This window comes from Centruroides vittatus, unplaced genomic scaffold (assembly GCF_030686945.1).
Source record: "Centruroides vittatus isolate TY-2023 unplaced genomic scaffold, ASM3068694v2 contig_502, whole genome shotgun sequence".
Lineage (NCBI taxonomy): Eukaryota > Metazoa > Arthropoda > Arachnida > Scorpiones > Buthidae > Centruroides > Centruroides vittatus.
The window spans coordinates 180,622-201,386 of NW_027122289.1; the positions used below are offsets into that span (position 1 = coordinate 180,622).

At 31.7% G+C, this 20,765-nt stretch overlaps 1 protein-coding gene across 1 annotated transcript in view; it reads right to left on the reverse strand.

Moving 5' to 3' along the window:
• Positions 1-2,510: 2,510 nt before the first annotated feature.
• Atg2 (Autophagy-related 2) overlaps positions 2,511-20,765 on the reverse strand; it is a 43,063-nt gene continuing 24,808 nt past the window's right edge. The window contains 41 exon segments of the mRNA XM_067273963.1: positions 2,511-3,213; positions 3,292-3,544; positions 3,633-3,779; positions 3,857-4,011; positions 4,085-4,206; positions 4,280-4,362; positions 4,428-4,497; positions 4,572-4,800; positions 4,870-4,939; positions 5,020-5,121; positions 5,196-5,363; positions 8,900-9,122; positions 9,195-9,237; positions 9,606-9,749; positions 9,752-9,821; positions 10,827-11,056; positions 11,132-11,261; positions 11,342-11,491; positions 11,562-11,629; positions 13,329-13,399; positions 13,489-13,581; positions 14,315-14,502; positions 15,487-15,683; positions 15,839-15,989; positions 16,074-16,249; positions 16,325-16,494; positions 16,564-16,706; positions 16,786-17,008; positions 17,106-17,211; positions 17,293-17,465; positions 17,534-17,607; positions 17,686-17,850; positions 17,924-18,031; positions 18,103-18,268; positions 19,104-19,392; positions 19,482-19,532; positions 19,665-19,778; positions 19,864-20,022; positions 20,100-20,196; positions 20,255-20,446; positions 20,554-20,737. Of these exon segments, the coding sequence (XP_067130064.1) occupies positions 3,311-3,544; positions 3,633-3,779; positions 3,857-4,011; positions 4,085-4,206; positions 4,280-4,362; positions 4,428-4,497; positions 4,572-4,800; positions 4,870-4,939; positions 5,020-5,121; positions 5,196-5,363; positions 8,900-9,122; positions 9,195-9,237; positions 9,606-9,749; positions 9,752-9,821; positions 10,827-11,056; positions 11,132-11,261; positions 11,342-11,491; positions 11,562-11,629; positions 13,329-13,399; positions 13,489-13,581; positions 14,315-14,502; positions 15,487-15,683; positions 15,839-15,989; positions 16,074-16,249; positions 16,325-16,494; positions 16,564-16,706; positions 16,786-17,008; positions 17,106-17,211; positions 17,293-17,465; positions 17,534-17,607; positions 17,686-17,850; positions 17,924-18,031; positions 18,103-18,268; positions 19,104-19,392; positions 19,482-19,532; positions 19,665-19,778; positions 19,864-20,022; positions 20,100-20,196; positions 20,255-20,446; positions 20,554-20,737 (5,728 nt within the window). The 3' untranslated portion in view covers positions 2,511-3,213; positions 3,292-3,310.

Below are 20,765 nucleotides of genomic sequence, written 5' to 3' on the forward strand. Positions count from 1 at the left end.
ATTTTTCCTTTGGTAATCTTTTCTAGTTTTGTGTCAGAAAGAGCATATGCGACAAGCTTTGCTTTTCTGCTTCAATTTGAAGAAATCAGCTGCCGAAGCACATCAAAAAAGAAAGTTGTTTTTGCATCAGATTGTAACAAGCGATGAAAAGTGGATATATTTCGAGAATCCTAAATGCAAGAAATCGTGGGTTGATCCAGGCAAATTATCAACATCTTCCCCAAGACCAAATCGCTTTGGACGGAAGACAATGCTATGCATTTGGTGGGATCAGCAGGATATCGTCTACTATGAGCTATTGAAACCTGGTGAAACTGTTGATGCCCACTGCTACCACCAACAACTGATCAAATTGCACCGTGCTCTGCGTGAAAAAAAGGCCGGATTATCAGCAAAGACACGACAAGCTGATTTTCCTCCATGACAACGCACCATCGCACTTGTCAACATTGGTCTGAAACTACTTGGAGACACTCAACTGGGAGGTGCTACCCCATCCCGTTTATTCACCAGACTGGCCTCTTCTGACTATCACCTGTTTTCATCAATGGACCACGCGCTTGCTGAGCGGCAGTTTGATTCTTACGAAGACGTCCGAAAATGGCTTGATGAGAATTGTCTTGAAAGAGAAGGAATTTTTTTGGCGTGGTATCCACACATTGCCCGAGAGATGGAAAAAATGTGTCACTAGTGAGGGAAAGTACTTTGAATAAATTTGGTTTTTCTGTTCTATGAAAAAAAACATGTTTTTCTGACTAAAAAACAGCAGATTTAAGCTTATACACCTGGTATGTATACATTCACTAGTGTTTTTTGTAAGCTCCAGTTTTGTATGTAGACAGGCTTACACAGATTAATAGCAAGGTTGAGGCCGAAGTTTTAAACACGAAAACGTGTATGTTGGATGTTCTAGGCTTACAGGAAAGCGGCTCTGAAGTTTGACAATAGCATTTGGAATGTCGAGCATGATTCCACTGACTTTCCAAACGCCATTGTCAAACTTCTAGGCTTACAGGAAGGCGGCACTGAACGTCCGACGTACACGTTTTCACATTTAAAACTTTGGCCTCAACCTCGCTACTGTCTAATCAAAACAGCAATGTGTATTTGGGAACAATGTACCTTTGCTACTTTCAGTTTACATTTGTAGAAGCTTTCATTACAATCAGTTTAGTGCCAATTTGTCACTTCTGAACTTGGCAAAATTTTGATTGCACCATCTAAATAATGTCACCAATTGTTTTCTAAAACTCTAATGACTCCAAATATGCAATGATGGATTAAACTAGCCTGCTCATTATAAATGATCCCATCTGTGATTTTTGAAACTAGTCTTGCATTTTCTGCACAATTTTTTTCTAAGTTTTAGTTTTAAACATGCTCAAAATTTTGAAAAAAATAAATAAAATTAATAAGCAATATGATTTTATAAAAGCTAAAATTTATTATTGCTCAATTTAAGTGCAAAATATTTAATTACGATCATTGAACAACCTCGCAGAAGATACTCTTGTGGATTCGCTTATTCAAAGTATGAAGCGTATCGCACTTTGTGAGAATTACATTTCGAGGGTACGATGCAATCACATTTCTGTCTTATTGCACTAAATCATGCAATTATCAATTCATCTACAAAAGCAAACTGGACATTTTATTGTAAATCTAAACTATAGCTTAATGAAAACAGATATACACACTTCTCGTGATCTGTTATAATTACATAAAAATTATAAATTGAAATAATTTGCAACTAATATGTAAAAATTTTAATGCATTCTCTCATTGAAGATCTCACCTCTCATTTAAAAATATAAATACGTGCTATCTCAGTACTATAGGACGATCAAATAAAAGTATAATTCAAGAGGACTTTGGCAATGGCAGCTCAATTCCTTGCTATACTTCCCTTTGATCACTCATTAAATGAAGCCATTTCACATTTTGATCATATTTTCTCCATCTTCTAAGAGACAATGCAAAACAATAAAATTTGTTAGTTTCTCTGTCTTTAAAAGACAACCCTGTTATCCTTTCGTCAAATGCTCCTAGACACCGCATAGCTTAGCTGTCAGATACAAAAATCTTGTATATATATTTATCATTCGACCATTTGTTCATAAACAGCTGTAGATATAATTACGGCATTCTTTTCAATCACATATCATTTTCGTAGTTAACGAAGAAACATGTTGCAGGATTGAAGCCAACGCCAAATAATAGCTTGAAGTATTAATGGTTATGTAACACTTGCACCATAACTTACATAGACTTGTTCGCAAGGAAAAATTAAATTTTTATCTGAATATATTTCTTCTAAATGTAGAATATTTTTCAAAGAAAGTTTTCTTTAGCGTGTACAGATTCGTCCACTTATATCATGTTTGTAATAATTTATTTACTATTATTATTATTATTTTTAACATAAGAAAAATCATGTAAATTTTTAGAACAATAATAAATTTATATAACCTATGTTTCATGATCTTGTTTTTAAAGTAACGACAGATGTCGACATGGAAAAAAAACGAGCTTTTGTTTTATTGCAAATATTTTATATACAGCCACTTACTCTAAGCACACAAAATTGCACAAGTTTCATTTATACGTCTCTCGAAATAAATATTCGCACCATCGACTCCTTCGAGCAGAGAAAACGATAAGTAGTAGGACGCTTATGCCGTACAGAACTTTGCTAAATTCAAACATAAAACTCACCACAAAAGAAAAAAAAAACTTTGTCGACGACGACTGATTATCCAGTTATAAACTTTACTTGCACACATATATAGATATATATATATAGATCTATACAGATGTCAACAGTCGTAAATCTTTAAAATTTTAAACACTTAAAATATTCCAAAAAATGCACGTGTGCAGTCTGTACAACCATAAATACATTATCACAATAACAATGCATTTTTTTCCGAAAAATGGGACAAGATCAATAGAAGAATTTATACACGTTTACCGCACGGACTATGTTCGAAAACTAAGTTTTCTTTCTTAATTTTGATATGTGCAACTATTAGAATGGTAGATTTTTACCCTATCTTAGCAGAATTATATATATATTTATGTTTTGTAGATCCAATACTCTGGCTTTTTGTTTTAAAAATATAAAAATAAAGAGGAAATAAGTGGTGATTGAAATATCCTGTCCCCTTTTGTCAGTGGTTGTAATTTATATTATCACAAGTAGGACTCAATCATCTGAAAATAAGATTGGTAGTAAGGTAACTTTTGATGTAAATTTGAAGTTTTTTTTTCTTTTTAAATCTAAAAACTCACCTTTACAATGCAACCAAAATTAATGTCTCTGTTCGCATCTCCACTTCTCGACAGCTTCTCTTCTGGCATCTGGAACTAACTGATTTCGAACGCCTCCTAGTACTGTCGACGTGGCTTCCGTGGCCAAAATTATTGGTTTAACTACTGTCGGTGGTATCTGCCTCAGAACTCCTCCCACGGCTCCGGAGACTCCTTTGTGTTCGTGCTCCTCCGATGCAATTTTTACAAAATTTCTTGCCGTATCTCCTAAACCCTATAACAAATATTTTATTTTTATATCACATCTAACAAAATAATACACATGTTGGTATCATCTAACAAAATAATAAACGACATCTTACTTCTCTGACTACTTGATAAGCTGTTGCCATTCCTTCACGAATGTCTGCGGGTTGAGAACTGGAGTGCCATTTTCTATTCGCAATCTGATGTTTTATCCTGACGCTTGGACCCGGAGACACCATGTCATAAGTGAATTCGGCAGCACCCTTTAAAAAAAAAGTCATATTAATAATCATATCTTGCATACAGATTTAGACAAATGTTCTAGAATTGGTAGTAGTACCTGAATTGTTTGAACGAGTCTATTGGCTAATTCTAAACAGGCCATTGCTGTAGACGTCGTAAATGAATTGGCTCCCCTCTGTATTCCTCGAACGATTCGCCCGTCTTTCCGATACTGCTCGATCGGCAACCAGAACAGATCTCTAATTCCCTGTACTAGAAGATTATACAAAATTAATTTTTATGATCTTAACTGAAAACAAAAGTTTTAGTTTTCTTTCTTACTTACTTAACTGAACTACAGAATGCATTGGACCAACGCCAACTAACACACTAGGTAACTGATTTCTTCTAATGTCTGTAAGCCATTCGTTTAAAATGTACGCTAATAACTTATCTATGCCTAGAAGCCTGTTGAATGTTAAGTTTCATAAAACTTGACAATTGTACAACTATATAAAGAGGAAAGTGGCAGATAACTTACCCGTGTCTGTAGGATAACCTTTTCAATTTTAATTCAGAATTATTCAGTTGACCTAGTCCCATTAATATACCAGCTAATGCACCCTATTATGAAAATTATTCTGTATTTGCATTCATTACATATAGTTATATTTTAGTACAACACTCACCTGTTCCATGTCAACTCGCTTTCCATGATAATCCAATTTAATAGGAACGTCTGGAGTAAATTCAAAGGACCTAAGCATTTTACATAAAAATTAGAATCAAAGTATGCTCTAACGTTCTTGGAAGCGTTACTATGAAAAAGTTACCTGAAAAATATGGGTGTTGAAAAGGATTTGTTACTTGAAACATTGCTCTTGCCATCATTATTAGCATTCTCTTGTAAAGGGCTTATTAGATCTTGAGTTTCTTCTGTTCTTTCCTGTAGCATGATCAGTAAGCGATCGGGTTCCGTCGGGGTTAGACCAGACGACGTTGGCGAAGTCACTCCCATTACGGGAGAATGGTGAGGTGTGGTCGACGTCTCGGTATTACTTTCTATAAATTTTTATGGTAAACTTTCGTGTTATTTCTCACAATATTAAAGGTTCTCCTCATAATACTTACCTACTGTATCCTTACCAGATGAGATATCACAGACTTCAGTAAAAAAGTTATATAAAAACAACAGAGCATCCTAAAAATGAATCATTATACTTTTAAACCTAAGAAAAAAAATGGAAAATAAAAGCGGGAGGGGAAAAAAGGCAGACTTGCTTGGTCAACATTGAGTCGTAAAGGCTTTAGAGAAACTTTCAACGAACATTCCTGTGTAAGAAGATTTGGGTCTGGTCTGATGTGAACGGCTTTGATGACGACCTGCAAGCAATTTTAATCAAATTTTTTGAGTAAGAAGTAAAATCGACAAACAGAAACAGAATAAAAATAGTAACCATGTTAGCATGAGACTGACGAGGCATAGCTTGAGATGCATACTGGTAAAGAAATTTATTGATTTTGGAAGATGCTAGACGATCTCGAATCTCTACGTCATGAATTATCAGCACTTGCCTAGATGCCTGTTCGGTTTTTTCCGGATAGACTTCATGTTGGAAGCGAACCTAATTTTTTAACACACAATAAAATCCAAAGTAAATAATATGAAAATATAGTAGACTCTCAAAGGGCAAAATTTACACTAGCTCAAATTTTATTGTTGTCCCAACTTAACTCAATAAAATTTGTTAACATAAGTCATCTCAGATCACATTTTGCTAACTTATAGTACTTTGAATACAAAATTAGACATGACAAAATTTACTCCATTCTTTTCTACTCCAAGGAGATGGAAAGTATTATCACAAAATTGAACACTGGCGTAACTGTTATGTCAACACAGTGGTGGTTATGTTGGCTGTGCCCAAGTCAGAATTGACATTGCCCGTGATTTCAGGTGCATGTATAATTATTGCATGAGCGGTCTTGCATGAGACAATGAATGGGCCTGGGACAGAGGAGGGAGTCGAGAGACAGTGCACCAGAAATAATGACTCCACTACATATTTAGTCCAATCCCCAATTTTTGTGAGGCTTCTTGAAATAAAGTTCACATAAGAATTGGGGTGCTATCCTGAGGATGTAGGTGTTAGATTGGAGTTGCTGGGGGTGTCTCTGGTATATTAGGTGGTCCCTGGTCAAGGAGCAGGATGCCAAGTCAGTCATGAGCATTGATGAGTGTTTTGGCGACAATAATAAAATGCAATGGAAAGACTCACAATTCCAAAAATGGAAGCAATTGTGATTAAGGTGATGACTGTTGAAGATTGAAAAATGGCTGGAGGATGGTTTATTTCCTTATGGAATGAAAGGAGTTGTTCTAGATCTTGTTCCATTTTGCTTCATAATTTGTCTGCCCACAAAATATCGACATCTGCTTGAAATTCTTGAGATGAAGATGACTCTGTCTTTTGGGGTAGACGATTTCAGATTATTTGTAATTCAGTCTTATTGATTATATTCTTGATGAGAGGAATAATGAAATGACAAATATTTTCTATTTGGATTGTTGATCTCGGTTTGAATTGAGAAGTTAAAACAATTCCTGGGAGATGGTCTTTCCAGAAACCTGCATAGGCTAAAATGCCAGTATTATTTATTTGTAGTGACAGGAGCCTCTTTTTTCCATTTTGAAGTCCATTTAATGGTTAGACTTGGATTTATTCCACACCTACACCTCTATGTTCCTTGATTATCGATTTGTCAGTAAATAGGTGAATAAGACATAGTAAGTTGTCATGGACATAAATTATTAATTGATTTATCATTGCCAAGATGTAATGAATATTCACAACTCTGTCAAATTCCCAAAAAGGAAGGTACCAAAGGAATCATGCCCCCAATTCCACCTAATGCGAGTGAGCTCCCCACTGTCTCTTCATGAGTGCCCTGGAGGATTTGTTTTCTCTCCTCTGGCCTCCATCCTGTTGTTTCCTTTTTTTAATTTTCATTACTACTAGTTTTGCTCTGAGCCTACAGGAACTTGATGTCTTGCTCTGACACCACTGTGTATTGTATAGAATTAAGACTGATTTCATGACATAAGTTCAAACTTTTAATGATATTTCACCTTAAAGTAATAATCTGTAGTTTTGTAGTACAATGATTATTACTTTAGTTATTGGCCAATCAAATTTATGAGTTTGTCTATATGTATCTCTTTATTTGGAATTAAATATACTGTAAAATTTGAATCACAGGCTGATATTTTTATTGTTGTATCAATCATTTGCATTCCAAAATAAAGTGGTGAAAAGAGAAAAGTAAAATTTCATCAATAGCTGAAAAGGTATTCATCATATGAATCATGGTGAAAAGCCAAATAATCAAAAATCGCAAAAGAATATGATACTTCATTAAATACTTTATCTACATATCCAAAATAATGGAGAGGATTCTGTAAAGTTTCAATAACAGAATCAGACAATAAAGCATAAATGCAATGTTCTGTTCTTTGTAAAGTATATACTGTAAATGTGAATATTTGCATTCTAAAAAGTGTATGACAAAATGCTTTGTCCAATATAATGACAAAAATATTCCCATCAATGGAAAACTTTTAGAGAAAAAGCTAAATAATTTGAACAACAGTTGGGATATTCTAGATTCAAAGCAAGGAGCAGATAGCTAAATGAATAATAAAGCACGGAAAAGTATTCAATAAAATTTGTGGTAAAAGTTCACAAAGTGGTTGAATTTTACAGAACTATAGCCCAGAAGATATTTTTAAACACATGAAGTAGGCTTATACTTTTAAATATCTGTCAGACAAAACAATTATGTTCAAAGATGAATTGTGTCACAGATGTAAAAAAAAAGCAAAGATTATATAATTTTTTTGGGAGCAAACTGATAGATAATGAAAAACTGCCATAGTTACTGACTGAAAAATCTAATGCCTAAATGTGTTCCACAATGCTAAGACATTACTTATATAGTATGTAGCAAATAAGGAAGTGTGGATGATGATAATTCCCCCCAATTGCCGAGAAAGTTAGACAGCCACATGATTCCAAAAACAGAATAATTGTTCTTTTTATTGACAATGTAGTGCACATTCAATGATACTCTAAAAGCTGTAACAGTTAATTTTTACCAAAATTACAACTTATAGATTTCAACCTTTATATTGGGGAATCACTCAACTTTAAAAAAGATATTGCATATTATCAAAGATGGATCATATGAGTTTGGAGTAACTGATTAACAAAACTTCAAATGAAATTTCACAAAGCATCATTGCAAATCACTTCACAAAGGCAGATTTTGGTTGACAATCAATTTCCACCAGAATCTGTCAACTATATCAAAGAAGCTGAGCCAATCTCATTACAATGAAGTAGTGTCATTCAAAGAATTTGTCAATATTAACAATGGTCTAACTTTCTACTGATGACATCATTACTGAAGCAGAGAACCAAGCACAAGAAACAACTGACAGAGATGAAGAATAGGTCCTGCCATGGGCAAATATCCTGCTTCCACTACATGTAGGAAAGCTAGAAAACCTTTCAAACTTTCAAGGGGCTTTCTAGAAAACTACATTGTTCATAAACAAGATGCTTATGAGAGAGTTGACAGATCAAATAACATTGTTGGGCAATCAGTAATAAATTATCGATAACAAATTTGTGTAAGGTGGCTCTACACATTTGGTATTCGCTGAATGCTGAGCAAACGAACCTACCCAATAATGACCAATACCAAGTAGATTTGTCCCTTTTGTTTCAGTACAATATATCAACAAAAAGTGGGAAATGGTGAATTCCAGATATTTGTTGAACAGTCATGAGTAAATCATCAACATTACTCAATATTGGCTACATGTTTGCTCAGTATTCAGCTAGTACAGAATGTGTGGAGCTGCCTTAAGATTTTATCACTAATAGTGTCAATGTTTTGTTATTTTGTACATGTACACACACATATATATATATTTACATACAATGAATTTATCTGTGTATATGTCTATAACGTCTGTATTATGACATTTCATTACAATATTAGTTGTATCCTTAACTAAAAATTTTTTGTCTATTCCACTTTGAGTTAACGAGTCAAATAGTAGTCGTTATTATAAAGTATATTGAATATAAGTAACCTTATTCATCTGCAGTTCCATAACAACATCATGCATTCTTCCCGCTCCTCCTCGCATCAACCAGCTTTTAGGAATGTTATTTTTAGTTGATACTTTCGGAGATGCTAAAACATTGGTCCAGATTGAGTCTTCTTCCCCAATCTTTGTAAATCCCACGGAGACTCCCTGAGGTTTTAAGTGAAGAACAGGTCCATATAATCTGCTTTCGGTGCTGGATTCATATCTAAAAATATTAAATTTACTTTGAAGATTTACATGTATATATGTAGGGTATCAAGTGCTCATATTATCAAACCTGTCTCGCTTGTCATCTTGAAGTGTTACATGCTTTTCTTTACCTGTGAAAAAAAATTTAGACTGACTAAAGCTTAATTTACATAACAAATAGGTTCAATGCTAAGAGTCTTTATGTTATTTAAAATACAGAATAACCAAGTAAGAAGTTTAGATGGCAAGGAGTTTCAAATAAATCCATAGTATGTAAATGTTCAAGATTTCAAGTGTTTCCTGTGACATGTAGCACAACTGGCTCTTGATGTCACCAAGTTTACTCCTTGCGAGTAAACTTTTTCATTTGGTGATTTTTTGCTCTTTTATCTATTTTTATTTGTAATTAATTTTTGTAAATAAAACATCTTAAAATTATTACAGTTTAAATTTCATGTTGATTGGACCACACAGAAACTTTCAATTTAAATTTTTGTACCTTTCTCGTTTTTCACTTTAGGAACATCAAAGTCATGTCCACCATACATGTGCCACACAATCGACATCTCTCTCAATATGTATCTCAAAACTGGAGGAGGAAAATTTTTTGGTGATCTTAGTTCATCCATCTTACCGAGTGGGCGGAGAAATGGTTTTCAATGAGTCGGAGCGGTTCTGTAGTTAGAACCCGAACTTGTGGTTCTCCACTTTTTGGCTAAAAAAGAATGCAGGTTTAGTAATCCCTCCTAACTTATTTTCCAAAAATAACAAAATTAAGTATTCAATACTATAATCAATATCTTGAATTCATAGATAAAAATATTGTCTTAGTGTAGAATCTTCCAAAATAAATGCTACCATTTTAAATTATGATACTTATATTAATTATCATCTAAGAAGTATGCAATGTATGCCAATCAATATAGTAATGGTCCAAGTTTCATTTCTGATCTGCATTTGAACATCTTGTTGTCTACTACCTCTTGGAAGAACCATAAGCAAAACTGGCAACTCTGAAACAGAGAAGGGACTTTGTATTCTGCAGCTTGCAAAGACAGAATCACTTATCATTGTGCAATGTGAATAATCTGCAGGAGCTGCAGAATTGTGGCTGCCTTCGGTGGAATGACAATGGATATACTGTAATAAGCTTAGGAAGAGTTTGAGTATTGGTCAGATGTGTGCTGTGTGATGTAAGATGCATGTGATGAGAAACTGTAATGAGCAAATGCTAAACTTGGACAGTTTTCCAGATAATAATTTAAAGTGGTAGCATTCATTTTGGATGACTGTATTACTGCTTATTTTACACAAATATGGAGTTATATAGGTATAAAAAACTTATATAGCTGATTACATTAATGTAATCAGTTATGCAATCAATGTTAATGTAAAATTCTACTCCCAAAATACATCTATATAATTTGTTCTTTAATGAATGTTTGTTAATGTAAGGCTTTAGTGTTGTTCATTGGTTCCAAGCAATGTTAACATTCTCAAATGAAATTTGAAAAACAAAAATATAGACAAAAAGAATTGATAACAGTAACGAAACATAAAAATTCAATTCAGACCAACCGAAAGTTTGTTTCTAAGCATATAGTCAATAAATACATGTTTTTAGATGATTATATGGAAATGTCACTGAGTATTTGTAAGCAAATCAATCAAAGTACAAGACATATAAATTATAAATTCATAAAATATTTAAAATAGTTACTGTTATTCCAATTCCAGGATCATTCTCTAAAATACAAAATTCATCATCTGCACTTGGTTCATCCATAGTTTCATCATCACTTGCCATTATGTCTTCATTATATCTGTCAATTTCTGTCTGGAGTGTGACTGTGTTCTCCTGCGAGAGACTAGGTGAGTGGAATTCATTTGTGGGCGAGTCCGTTCCGAAATGATCCATTTCCGAATGAAATTCTTTATTTCCATTATCATCTGTCGAAAATCCTACTTTGCATGAATAATCACACAACGTTAAGCATTTACAACAATTGTATTAATTATATTTACTTAAACAACAGCTACATCCATTAGATGATTCTTTCATAGCTTCTGCCATAAGGTCGTTAACCTGCGCAACTTGAGATTTTGATAGATTGATTATTCCATGACCATCTGATTCAGTAATTAAAATAGGTACCTAAATGCATAAAGAGCTTCTATATATTTAATAAACTATGAATTTAATTTCTGCTATTATCTTTATAATTTCATACTAACCTCTGTTCCTTTCAGAAGGGAAGTATCTGATAATAAGTCACCATCATTAGCAAAATAGGTTATCAAGTTTTGAAGAGCACGGCAGGAATCGGAACACGTTCTGATATGAACCATATTGTTCATGGCTCTTAAATCTAATTTTGGATGAGACTGTAAAATGTAGTGATTAGATTGGCAATTGATAAATTTGTAAGGAGAAAATCATTTTGAAAATACTCACAGAATCTTTATTGTCTGTCATTCTCAGTGATAAATCAAATAGGCCTGTATCAACAACGCACACATAATCTAAAAAAAAAATAAAATTGAATAGTTATATAACAAATATACTAATTTTGTATTAAACAATAATGAAAATGAATATTTTTGCTTTTTTTCTGAGTATGATGCATATTTTGTTCTCATAATTAATGGAAAAAATAGTAAGTGAAGATTTTGAGCAGAAATGTTACTAGTAACTTTTTGTCATTATGTACTCAAGGTTATAAAAGTAAAATATTTTAATTCTGAATGGTTGATAAACTGAAATATTTACCTATATTTCATTAAATAATTTTTTTCAACAACTGATCAATTTATTTAAGACAGTTTTATATAATTAAAATGTACAAAAAGATGTACTTCCAGAGTAATTTTTAATGATGATAACACAGAAAAAAATATAGAAGAGCTAGTGTTGAATTTACATATAAAGCAAAACCAGTTTCAATCTAGTCTTAGGCTTTTAAAATTATTACAACTTTAAGAAGAAAGACCTCTTACATCTTAGGACCATGAAAAGTTTGAAAACCTGACATACTATAATAATGGAAAGTACACAAAAATATTTTATAATTATATGTACACGCTTCTTTATGGTTTCATTATTTTATTGTCTCTAAACATATTCCTCGTCATTTTAGATCTATGGTAGCCAAACTGCAACTTGCAACTGCATGTGTCTCTCATATATTTATACAATTTCTTTTAATAAACTTGGTACACACATATGCAATATTTCTGTAAGTTTGCTGACTTATTATGTAATGTGATTTACACATGGATTGTAAGTGTAATTCATAACTTGAAAAGGCAATTGTAAGCTAAGGGTACATTTGTTAAAAATCAAATTTTAAACAGCGTCCTAACTCAAATCCAAAACCTTCTAAAGTGAGTTGCAGGTTCATGTCATGCTCTGGACAGATTCTTTTCTTCCAGAATATTCTAATCATTTAATAAATTTTAATTTAACTATAGTTATTTAAGAAGAGATTAAATTAATTAAAATAATTTAAATTTAATAAGAGATAGTGCCTAATGCCTTCCTCTAGTGACAAATTATCTAGAAATTAATTAAATATAATCACAGAAAAGTAGCCCGATGTAATTCAGTGATTGTTTGCTTATTACAAATATATCGGGTTTTGTGATATTTGTTAATTTGCAGTAAACTTATTTTCTTAAAGTTTTATTACATAGTCTTTCTTACAAACTTATCCAAACATAAACATTCTTAACCTAATATAACAGTAATATTTTTTATAAACAGCAATATGGTATTATATATATATATAATTTCAATAGAGAATGTTGCTCTCATATTTCTTATAGGCATTATATGGCTCCTGTCATGACAAGATTTGGCTCAGTCTTGTTCTAGATGTTAAGATTTAGAAAAATGCAGTAAACATAGTTATATATTGTTTTCTACTTTCTAATAACATGATATTTATTAATTATTTTCATGCCTGAAAACTTCAATGTTATAATGGTTACATTTATTGTTCTAATCCCAGAAACACATTAAATTCATGTAGTAGAGAATTTCAATTTTGTTCTACTAAAGTAATGTTAATATTTAAAATATTTGATAGTATAAATTTAGATGTATAAATTGACTAATATAATTCTACGACTGTATTGTACTTTAACTTGGTGTTACAACATTAAAGGCACATTTTACTGAAGCAAAATATATTTATTATTGAAAATTAAAAACTAAACTGACTTTTTTTTAAATCAACCTTCTCTGCTTCTGTATTGTTTGAAATGAGAAGACACAATTCTTCAGCAATAATTCTGTAATAATACCAACAAATTATTCGTAAAATTAAGAATATTTAACGGTATTTTCATTATTTGTAAAGATTAGTAAATAAGGTTCTTACCGAAACACAGACGTAGTTGTATTAGCGGCAATATTACTTGATATGCTAAAATTCTCCATGGTAATAACAGCTCTCAGTGGTAAATGAAGAGGCCTGTTTATAGCAGAATTTAATTTTAGTAATGTGGAATATTTTTACACATATATATGCATAACAAACATGCATTCACACAGATAGTCTTCAGTTAATATTGTAGTTAATTCCTTGAAATTGGCATGCTACACAAAAAATTAACATGTTATATAAATAATAATAATGGTCGGATGTATTCTTGAGTTTCAATCTAAACATTTGAGATTCCTTTGACTCATGTTATTTATTCATCTCTTAGGACAATATTCTCAAAAGCTTTTTGTCATGTAATTACTACTACTCAGAAACACTTCAAATCATCATCATCTACATGCCAAACAAATACTCTTTCACACATAAAACATGAATAGTAAAAAGGTTAAGGTTATAACTAAATGCATCAAAATCCTTGCAGTTTCTTAAATCAGGTCTTCAACTATATTAAGATTTTAACTCTGCAAACATCCTTTATCTTTTTTTTTTTTGAACAGCAGAAAAAATTTTAAGATTTTTCTTAATGTCCCCAAGTCTCCTTGATGTTTCCCTCAAAGGGATCATTAGGATACACCCCATGCAGCTTCTACTAATGATCTTTCACAAGATTGAAATTGAATTAGTTGAATGTGTTAAAAAAAAAAAAATTTGCACAATGTAATCTCCCTGAATTGTTAAATTAACAGAAGACTATTTGTATAATTAAATTATTAACTCAAATTATTTCATATCAAAATATCATTTAAATGTTGAAAAATACCTGTAATCTATTGCACAACTCCATAGATGAAGATGTAATTCAGTTATAATGGCAGGAGGAATGTAACCGTTTACGGGATAATCGACTATATCAAAGAAATCTACAAACTGCGTTAACCAATTCTGTGGTGACGTAGTAGTATAGTGTCTCAGTGTGGCACACGAAATTCCAACTGCAACTTTAAATGTCTGCAAGAATTTACTTTTTATATTTATAAAAATCATTACAAACTAAAAATTCTTAAACTAAATTAAATATTCTGTTGTCAATATCGAATGCTGAAATTTTATTTGATAACTGAAACTACAGTATTTATAGTAATAGTTGTGGCTGTTTCAAAGACAGTCTGTATTGCTAGACCACAACATCCCCAATTTATTAATTATTATAAAAAATTAATTCAATTAAATGAAGACATAAAATACAGTCTCTTCTATTATAATGTGTTTTTCTGATACACAGATTTTTTTTGTGAGTAAATAGAAAAATAAAATCACCAAACATAAAATCATGCTAGGTCATATGGAATTTTTCATGATGTGGCTATGTTTTGTACTATTGTGTAACACCAGATAAACACACAAAAGCCATTCAACTGAATATAGTAACCTGCAAAGGAATATACAAAATCTACACACCATCTTCTCTCATACCCCAGTAATATTCTTGTGCATTACTTTACAAGTGTGTATCAGACTGCTTTTTCAAATTATTATACTTTTCTCAATAAAAAACAACCAGATGAATGAGCAGTTAAGGTGCCAGCTTACTGCTCTGGGAATAAATTCAGACTAGTCAAAAATGCCCAGGAGCTTTTTAGATGATGGTCTGTCCTGGATAAGATGGTCCTCATCCCACCACCTGGATGCCCCATTGTGGGCCTAACTGAACCTGTGATAGGCTTGATTAAAGACCCTCTTAGTGCCAATAAGGCAGAATTATAAGAATCCAAGTAGTGATTGAAAAAAGAAAGCTTTAAATATTACGGAAAAGATTAAAATAAAATATTTTGAAAGACTGAACAGATTTTAAGGTTTTTTCCCTGACTTCAATCTTCCCATAAGCTCCATTATTTTTATTGCAAAAAATTCTGTTAACATGATGTTTTTTAAGAAGATGTGTGCTGAAACAACCATAATAACAACTGAGATGTAATGGTTCTTAAGAAATACCTTTATCGCTTGTTCATCTAAGTTGACCTTAATTACGACAGACAACATATCTAAACTGTCTCCTCCCTTCCCGACGTGAAATCCTTGCTTCTGGGGAATTCCTGGATCAGACTGATAAATGGTTGCATGTAGATGAGTAGGTGGAATCAAAACAGCAGGTTCTAATTTCTGGGGTTGTCTAGTAGTTGAAAGCATCCCTTAAAAATATAAAGATTTCAATTTTAAATCTTTATAAAGCATCATAATCTTACAATTCATAAAAGTTTAAGATTAGAATGCTATATAAAATATTTATATGGCATTAGAGATGGTTTCTCAGTAGATAACTCTAAGTAATTGAACAATATCTTACCATTATGGTAAAATGTTGCTTTGTTAGACTGAAGGCAGACATAATTATTATGAAGTTCTCCATGATAATTTGAAACAAAACAAAATAAGGAATCTTCTACATGTAACTGAAATTCACCATATTGTCCAGGAACAACATTGGCACTGTTATCCTATGATAGAAAAGTAATAAACCATGTTAATATAGATTGGACCTCACTCCCTGAGTTAGATACATTACTAAACTTATAACTTACACGAAGTGGTGCTATAAGAGTAGTTTTTCCCTGAGTAACATTGACAGTAATCACAAGATTACTTTGAAGATTCTGAATTTGATCTTGTCTTTTAAAATGTTTTTTCTTTCCTCTCTGAAATGGTTCACTTATTGAATAGTAAAGACCATTACCTTCTTCTGAGTCAGAACTTGATTCTGGATTTAGCAGCAAAAAGAATTAAATCTTAGCAAAAACAAATGATTAATATAACAAGAAAAAACAATATTTACCATACTGTAGAGCTGATTTGCACATAGAAAAGGTTTGGAAACAACTAGTTTCTTGTGTTAACTGGGAAGCCAAATCAAATCCAGAACAAGAAACCCTCCCGTTAAAGTTCTCCGAGCGATTCACAGCTTTTGGAGCCGACAATTCCCACATTACTAGATCTGTAGCTAACCTTTATGTGAAAAAAACTTTTCAATTAATAATAAAAAGAAAAACAAAAAAAAACTTTTAATTTTTTTACCTATTATACAGCTCTTCATAAAAATGTTTGCTTGGAAGAAATATGTTGAGGTTAGGAAGCAAAAATTCTAAGGAATATCTTGTATTGTTCATTGCTTTCTCAACAAATTCTTGAACTTGATACTTATCAGCAGGCATGATAACCTGTATTATTAAATATTTAAATTTTATATAAATCTTAAAGACTATTATTTTATTAAAAGGACATTAAATAATATGCAACCTGATCAGCTTCGCAACTAGAACTGTTTTCCTGTTTATCCCTACCATTCAGATTACTATGTAAATCAGTTTCGTAAAATACTCTCCGGGAAACAAATGGCAAAGATTCACCTAAATCCATATGGCACATAATAGAATTCGTTTGAAGCGATTCATCATTTTCTGGCAAGATTTCTGTTTCAAGAACTGAGTGCTGACTAATTGGATTTGCTTTAAAAACAAGTCTAAAGAGTGTAGAAAAATAATTTTCATAATAATCAATTCTTCAAAATGTTCTCAATGTTTCTGGAGAACTCGAATGAGTACTTTAATTATATATACCTTGGCCAATCAAATCCATCATCTTTGGTGCAACCATCACTGTTAGAATCGGCACAAGTTCTGAGGAAAGAAACAGGAGTTTCATCCAGTCCAGACTGGAAAAGTCCTAAAAATATTAACATAATTTTTTTTTATATTTGTAACTTTTAAAATAAAAATACTTTGGAGTTCATAAATCTTATATTACCATGTGCATCGCGACACTGTATTTCACATTTGTAACTAGTTTCATCAATGTCTAGAGTAGAAGTTAGAGTGGCCCCCGTCAATTCCAACAGTAACAAGTCTTTTCGTAGATTACGCTGCCACCATGGCACACGATCCATATTATGTAATGGCCGCAAATCAGGAATAGGAAATCTGCATTATTCAGTTTCAATTAATTAATGAAATTTTTAAAACAGCTTAATTATTAGATGTATGTTTACCGGAAACATAGAAGAATAAAAGGACTATTCAATACTATATCAGTTTTTCCAGTTGTAGTTTGTTCTTTATCAGTCTACAGAAATATTGCATAAATGTATTATTTTATAAATGTTAATAAAATCATAAAACCTGTATCTAGCATCATGCTTACCCAGGATTGTGCGTTTGGACTAGCATCATACTTTTCATGTAACGTAGAGAATGACTGTAGCCTCAGTAACGTATGAATGCGATCCAAGATTGAAATATCCACTTCTGAATAGAATGGACCTAATTGTAAGTTAATACTATTGTTGGGCTGTTTGAGATTGCGCATCTAAAGATAAATTTACATAAATAAAATTAGTTTAATATTCAGATTAAACTGGACTTATTAAATAAATAAATACCTGTGAAGTCCTTTCAGTTCCGTGATACTTTATCCTTATGCTTGGTTCATTCCAATTTGGCACGTTACTACCAGCAGATCTTAGAGAATTGGCAGAAAAACAAAGGATCTAAAAAGTTTAAAAACATTAGATTTATCTTCGGAATATTCTTTATATTTCAACATTTCACATTTACTCACTTCACTATATTGTGGCTGAGAAGAAACATTATCTTTACTCTCTGTCTTATCATTGAACAGACACTCTACTATTTCAGCATCTGCTATTGTTATTACGCTAGATAGTAACCATTGTAAAGATGATGATTTCTCATTACCTTCAATAATTATTGGAGATGCCATTATCCTAGAAATGAGAATTATTATTATTTTTAAACAGAAGAAAACAAAGTATTCAATAAATAGAACTCTTATTTTACTCTATATTATATGGTAATAATATTTTTATATCAGCAAAGAGAAAGAAAATGTCAAAAATGATTTAACAAATAATGTTAAAAACATTTCTGAAATCTTAAAATCAAACATTTAGGTGCCATAAATGTCTTATTTACAAGCCAGGATTGTTCAAAAGTCATAAAATCCTATTGAAAATTAGGAACAATAAATATTTGCTTCGCATTCAAATTCACAGCTAGTCATTTGTGCTTGTACTGAAAGCACTTCCTCTATCTATACACTTTTTAAATGAATTCCTTTCAATCTTTAAACAATCTTAACTTAGAAACAAGACATTTGTAGTTAATTTTTAACATTTAAGCACAGTTTCTGATGTTCTACCAAATAAAACTAGTCTCATAATTTTCCATTTTAATGTTTTTGAAAAAATTCCTCATTAAAATTACTTCTGAAAAAATTTTGTACATATTTCTTACAGTTGTATATGAATTTTTGACTGAAGATAACAATGGTGCTTACAGAAAAAAATGTTTCGTGGGCAACTGTTTTTAATTTAATTGTACTCTTTGCTATAAATTTCTTCAACCAACAATTAAAAAATTGTATATTAGTTTTATTTTTATCATCAGTACTTTTAATTTTCTTAATTACTGATCTTTAGTGTTTTATCTCGATGATATTATATTTTGAACCAATACATACTGCTTTCATAAAACATATTCTGATTTATTGAGGCAATATCTAATGCAAATTATAAATTTTAATTTTAAAGCTACACTAACCTTAAATGATTCAATTGACATATATTGGACAGATGTTCTCTCATTTCAGAAAAATCTTTGATGTTTACTCCATCTAATAAAATTTTCATCAAATCTTCAAAAAATTTTTCGGATGTATTTTTCATTTTGGTAACAGAAGCAAGCGTAGGAAGCACTGTCCTGGAATTTGTTAACGTGGAAGAAGGCAACAAGATGTCATCGTGAAGAATTAAAAGGTAGACACAGCTAAATTTGGCAGAAAACTGTGTTAGTTCTGTTAATGGGTCTTGTAAAAGGCCTTGGACGTTTCCTTATTTATTAGAAAATAATCAAAATAATTATTTTTACTTCAATTATAATCTATAAAATTACAAGTTTAGAGAGCAATATATTGCTTACCTTTTGATTTTAAACTACTCCTTCGATAGCTACTATTGGAACTGTGATAACCTATAACAAAAAAATTCATTTTAAGTACAGAAAAACAAGTTGTTATAAATTAGCATTAGGTTTCTATTTGAAAAGAAAAGATTACAAGTAATTATTTTGTTTAAATTACAGAATATACAAGTTTAAAATAACCCGAAGGCTTTGAGACGCTGCTACTGCTACTGGACATAGAAGAATCCATATCATTGAGGTTCTCTTTTCCGGATTTGTTTCCAATAACTGGTAAAAATTCATCATCAGAATCGTCTAAAAAAAAAATAAAAAATCATTAACTCTAAAGTTACTCATTCTACAATTTGTCTCATTAACTTTTATAAGAATTCTTTCATACCTAGAGAATGGGAAGACCATCCTTGATGATGCTGGAATCCCTTAGTCATAAGTTGAGGTTGGTTGATTTGCTTTTGTAGTTCTTGTTCCACAAGAGCATAATCAGCTGCACCCATTGGTTTATAATTGTTTTTTAAAGCACTTTTATTATCTTCTAAATCTGTATGTTAAGTAATCAAATTAATCTAAAATTTCATAACAGAAAACAGATTTTTATTTCCAAATTTAAGTACTTACCAGGTTCAGTCAAACCTCTTGCTAACTCTAACAAGATGTGAACTTGTCTTGGTGAAAGAAACATAACTACAGGACCAAAATTAAATTCAAGATCCACCTAAAATAATTGCATACATTAATTATGAACAAATTATATAAAAAAAGCAAACTCTTACCTTTGCTCCAACTGCAGATTCATTGTGCTTTAGCTTTAATCGTAACTCTTGCTGCCCGTGTAGAAGCGAAATCAAAACGGGATCTTGAACAATATCTTCAGATGAATCTATCATGTTTTGATTACAATGAAGGGAAGAATGGGGTGGAGGCAATTCAGGTGAGCCCGGAGCTATTTGTAGGTTATCAATTAACTAAAGTGAATAAAAGTTAAAAGCATTGTTAATTCATAAAAATAGAAATGTTAAATTTTTCCAATACTCTAGTAACTGGACTGCAAATTTAATAATCTTCTTCACACCTTCGGAGTGGATGTGGAACGGATGACAGTTCGATAATGCTGCGGAAATTCGTCGGAATATAAATTTACTCCCTCCAGAGTAAACTTCTTCGTGGAAAATGTTACTGGTTCGTATATGTTGCGCTTTGATGTATGATCACTGTATTCTGTATTTTCATTTCCAGCCTCGTCGAAATAATCAATTCTATAATAAACAATGGTACACTTGAAAT